The 5,141-nt window shown below is 34.3% G+C and overlaps 1 protein-coding gene and 1 long non-coding RNA gene across 2 annotated transcripts; both read left to right on the top strand.

Annotated features, from left to right (window-relative positions):
* Positions 1-591: 591 nt before the first annotated feature.
* LOC117320423 lies at positions 592-1,874 on the top strand. The gene is made up of 4 exons (XR_004531037.1): positions 592-662; positions 1,151-1,187; positions 1,445-1,542; positions 1,752-1,874. It is a non-coding gene; the product is annotated as an uncharacterized LOC117320423 (long non-coding RNA).
* A 1,662-nt stretch (positions 1,875-3,536) lies between these two features.
* Positions 3,537-4,882, top strand: LOC117320422 (receptor-type tyrosine-protein phosphatase U-like). Its single transcript, XM_033875024.1, has 4 exons — positions 3,537-3,577; positions 3,725-3,860; positions 4,154-4,303; positions 4,754-4,882. The coding sequence occupies exons 1-4, from the start codon at positions 3,537-3,539 to the stop codon at positions 4,880-4,882; spliced, it is 456 nt and encodes a 151-aa protein (XP_033730915.1).
* The last annotated feature ends 259 nt before the right edge of the window (positions 4,883-5,141 follow it).

Raw genomic sequence — 5,141 nt, 5'->3', positions numbered from 1 at the left:
TATCTTTCTACCTTGCAATTGTCCATTTTGTAGCACTGTGTGGTTCAAAAATGAATTGCATTTACGATAATCAATACAGGTTCATCTTGCTATCTGTATATGCAGTTTTCATTTTGTATAGGAATATGCAAATTGTATTTAATTTTGATTAACTCCAAACGGAGGTCTTGTGTAGCGTTCATTGGTATATTTCCTATGTCGAAAGTCGATTGTTTATACTGTAGTTTTGTGTGAATGTGAATGTCTTTTTCTATGTAACATCTCGTCCTAATGATTATTGTAGGAAAGATATGTCCGATACCCATAGCCTACAAAGTGAAGGCATTAGCGTAGTAATATGGCAGCACAATTAGTTTTGAAACTTGTTCTGAACTTATGATATTTATCTATTATTTGCTGCTATGAAATTAGGTTAAAGTAATAGGTTACTCCACTAACATAGATCTTAGTTTCAAGATTACTTTAGGATTTAATTCGAAATTGGTAATGTCAGGACTAATTGGTCTACATTTTTGGATTACCGGGAACGTATACACGGCTTAGTCGATATAAAGTTTATTTAAGAGTTCTGTGAAATTATTCCAGATGACCATTCCCGTGTCATTCTCGATCAAATAGGAAACGATCTTGACTCTACCTACATCAACGCCAATTACATTGATGTAAGTAAATATTTTTTTTTATTAAACAGATATAGTACTGATGTATTCGAAGGTCAATATATAGTTTATGTTATATGGAAACAAAACAATGATTGATGGAAATGTAAACAGTAAAAGTTCCTTATATATATTTATATTAAATATGGAAACAAACAGTTACCTGAATCACCTGTATATAAGTTGTTTTATTTTGATGATATTAAAATAAGTATTAAACAACGACATTGTATATTTATATTCCCGGTGATCGTCACTGTTTTATACATATACGATCTAACTTATTCTATGAATGTCTTTGTTTCTTATAAAATTGTATTTCAAAAATGTATTCTTATTTCGCAGAATTTGACTGTAAGAAAGCAAAGGTTCGTCATTCGAGACAATTTGTTTTTTCACATCATTTTATTTACTTTTTCTTGTTTTTTTCTAACTTGTGCTACAATCGTCATTATGATTAAAAAGGTTTTGTTTTATCTTTCAAACGGAAGGGTGTTGACGCCAGCAAGGTGTATGTCGCTTGTCAAGGTAATATCATACAGGTTCTTCTGTCATTAGTTGCCTGATAACTGATTTTTTATTATACTTTTTTTTTAAAAACATTTTCGCATTTCCTCAGTGTTCAGGGCTGTTTTCTGAATTAATTTTGAATCAATTTTGGTGCATGATTTAGCCGTCTGGTAGGGAACGGGGTGTAATTTCTTAGTTTTTGGTATTCTTTACACGCGTTAAGCAGTCATATGGGTATTACTGAAAGATTGCAATGTTTCTATTATTTATTGCAGGACCGAAGGAAAAAACGGTTGACGATTTTTGGAGGATGGTTTGGCAACTGAACACAGGAAAAATTGTCATGGTGACACACCTTATCGAGGGTGGAAATGTAAAAAATTGTGTTTTTACTAAATGTTTTGTTATGTTTGATAGCATATAATATCTATTAATAATCCTCATCATACACAAAACACAGCTATATTCTGTTTCGTATATAAATTATGTGATTCTATGTTTTCAAATATTTAATCCTGGTATAATACCTCACAATTTACTTATCTGCTGTGTTTCTAACTATGGCTGATTTGTTTTTTCTAGGTAAAATGTCATCAATACTGGCCTGACGAAGGTGAACCATTGGTTTCGAAGCATTTTAAGATCACACTTGACCGAGAGAGGACTTACGCATTTTATGTTTTGCGGGAAATTTCTTTGAGTCAAAAGAAGGTAAATGGAACACATGTGCATGTTGTTTCTTCGTTGTTTGCAACATTTAGTTACGTATCATTCGTTTAACATCATTAACGGCAAAATTGTTTCAATAGAGACAATTAAAACAAATATCGTAAATTCAGAATTTGAGAATTCAACATATATGGATTGCTCTGCCCTTGATCGGAAATCAACACATTGGAAGATTGATACCATTGATCTTATTCTTTATTTTACACAATTGTTTGAAATGCTTTAATACTGCCTGACTTTAGTCATTGGCCAAGCGTGCGCTCTCTGACGTGATACTGCCTGACTTTGGCCGTTAGCCGAGCGTGCGCTCCCTGACCTAATGCTGTCTAACTTTGGCCCTTAGCCGAGCGTGCGTTCCTGACTTGATACTGCCTGACTATGACCATTAGCCATCCGTACGCTCCCTGACTTGATACTGCCTAACGTTGGCCGTTAGCCGAGTGTGGGCTCCCTTACTTGATACAGATTGACTTTTGTCGTTTGCCGAGCGTTCGCTTCCTGCCTTGGTACTACCCGACACTACCTTAGTCGAGCGTGCGTTCAAAGCAAAGCAAAATAAATATTACCTGTATAATTATAGAAGGACTTGCGATTAATTAAGTTACAATAAATTAATCTATTTAACATTAACAAATGTATTATTTTCGCTCCGCAATGCCACAGAATGATTTTACTTTGCCGCTATAATATATGTATATATCTAGGTTCAGATTCACAAAATTTCGTAATTTACGTCAAAAACCTTGCGTAACTTTGAGCCAAATTCACCCTGTCGTAATTTATGAAAACAAGTAAAAACCGTGTGCAATCAATCATGCACTTTTGAACAGAAAACAGAAAACAGAAAACTAAAAAAAAACCGTCGTACTCAATCACTAGCAATCATAAGAAAACGACTATGCCTTGTCAGTGATTATTTTGAGATACATGACAGGTTTATCAAAGAGTGATACCGTCAAAATACTTATGCATGGTCACGTGACTTATTGTACGCATAGTCTTAGACTGCGCCATCAGTAAGTCTTAAGACTGAACTCTAGCATTACGTCTGTCTATGTGCAGTGAGAAAATGGTGTAAAAAATACCTTGTTAAATTGGAATTGTACTTTCTTTTTTACTTTCCTTCAATAATACTATTGTTTAGATAGAACAAAATTAAGTTTATTGTCTGAGCACGGGACATGGGTCTAGGATCGGTGTATAGTTTTACCCTTACAATGTCGTCTTTTTTTTTACTTCAACTTTAAAAAGTTGTGTATTTTCATTGGGAAGAAGGTTACGAACACCATTTGGTACGAAGCTTTGCGATACGGTAACCAGGATAACAAGTCACAGGTGTTGTTGTTAAGTACACTTCATCATAAATATATTCTGGAGATATTTTTATTTGTTCATTTACTTTGCAGTCAAATGAGCAACGCCAGGTGCATCAGTTTCATTTTACCGCGTGGCCAGATCATGGCACTCCAAATAACATTGATCTGGTTCTATTCCACCGCCGTGTGACGTCATGCACGACACATCTGACTGGTCAGATGGTTGTACACTGCAGGTAATGTTATTAACCAAAACAACAAGTATAAACTTCATATAGGCAAGGCAAGGCAATAATGGATAACGGCGATTTCTTTCCAAAAAATGGCATCAACAGACCTCATTCCCCAGAAAACTGATGAATGGTAACTAGACATAAGGTGCAGTCTTCCAAAAAGATCTAAAACTGCAATTTTGGATGGGCACATTTTCAAGGAAAGGAAATATAAATATAAGTATTACGGGTTTTTTTTAATAAATAAACCTTTTATCGTTTTTCTCTTTTGTTCAAGTGCTGGTCTTGGGAGGACTGGAACATTCATAGGACTTGATGCTCTTTTAAAAGAGTCAATGAGGTCTGGACGAGTGGATATTTCCAAGTACATTAGAGTGATGAGGAAGGACCGAATGAATATGGTTCAGACCCATGTAAGAGATACCACGATCTATAACAATGAATATGGTTCAGACTTATATAAGAGATACCACGGTCTATAACAATGAATATGGTTCAGACTTATGTAAGAGATACCACGGTCTTTAAATACTACTATACATGTTATTTCCAAGCTCATCAAATTATCTATAACAATAAATATTTATAATTTGTAAGAGGGTAGAATGTAAAATTAGCTGTAAGAGCGATATTTTTATATTGGCTTTTGAGTGAACGGTTTGTACTAGTTCAATATTTAGAATACTTTCGTATTTATCTACTCTAGGAACAATATATCGCTCTTCACGAGTTGCTTGTCGAGGCAACAGATCTGACGAATACACTGATTACTAGAACAGAATTCCCTGTCACCCTTGGAAAACTTCTGCCTTCAGGAATACCAACTAACCAAACCGTGTTGAGGAAAGAATTCGAAGTAAGTGAACTTTTAACACCGATAGGTGATAACAAACCATAATTCTAAGTTCAAACTATCAACAAAAACTCATATTTACATGTTTACATAACGTTGAAAAAGTACAACGAATATTCGATTATTGAACATCTTCGCTATCTACGGCCAGGGAATAATGAACCGATCGTCAGGAAAATTGACGTGAGTGGTTTAAACCTATTACATCTAAATAATCCAAATTTAGAATTGAAATCTTGAAGAGGTGTTATGTCCCCTTTACATTTTATAACTTTCTATTCGTTTTCCTGGTATCAGACCAACATGGCTTTTGACTACATCAGCATATAATATCAGAACTAATAAGCGGAAAACTCTTACGAATTGTACTCAAACGTAGGTCTGACATTCGAGTGGAACATTTTTATCTCGAGAGATTTTATGATTGTCTCGTATCTTGTATCTTCACTTCAGAAACTGCAGACCCTCATTCCTAAATATGATTCCAGCTGCTACACAGCAGGAACTTTGGAATCAAATAAGGACAAAAACAGAACAATGTCAAATGTTGCAGGTAATTTGATAATGCATGGAAGCTCATAAGAATATCAACAAATATATGACATTGTCACTGGTCAACAATGTCAGAATCAGATGACATTCACATTCAAAATAGCAATGCCTCTTAAAAATAGTATTTTAACCTATTTAAAATGTTGACATCATAAAAATAACGCTGATTGATCCTGATTTTCTTGTGTATAAATGGCAGTCCTTACTGAAGGAAGTCCAATACTGAAAATTATATGATGTTATGTTATAGAGAATTTGAATTAAAATTGACAAGTTTCTTCTTATAATA

This window comes from Pecten maximus, unplaced genomic scaffold (genome assembly GCF_902652985.1).
Source record: "Pecten maximus unplaced genomic scaffold, xPecMax1.1, whole genome shotgun sequence".
Lineage (NCBI taxonomy): Eukaryota > Metazoa > Mollusca > Bivalvia > Pectinida > Pectinidae > Pecten > Pecten maximus.
This window is presented reverse-complemented; position numbering and strand designations above follow the sequence as displayed.

Coding starts and splice junctions, on each gene's coding strand:
- LOC117320422 (XM_033875024.1), top strand. CDS start 3,537: ATGGCATCAACAGACCTCATTCCCCAGAAAACTGATGAATG. Junction 3,861..4,153: donor TGAATATGGTTCAGACCCAT/GTAAGAGATACC, acceptor TATCTACTCTAG/GAACAATATATCGCTCTTCA. Junction 4,304..4,753: donor TGTTGAGGAAAGAATTCGAA/GTAAGTGAACTT, acceptor TCTTCACTTCAG/AAACTGCAGACCCTCATTCC.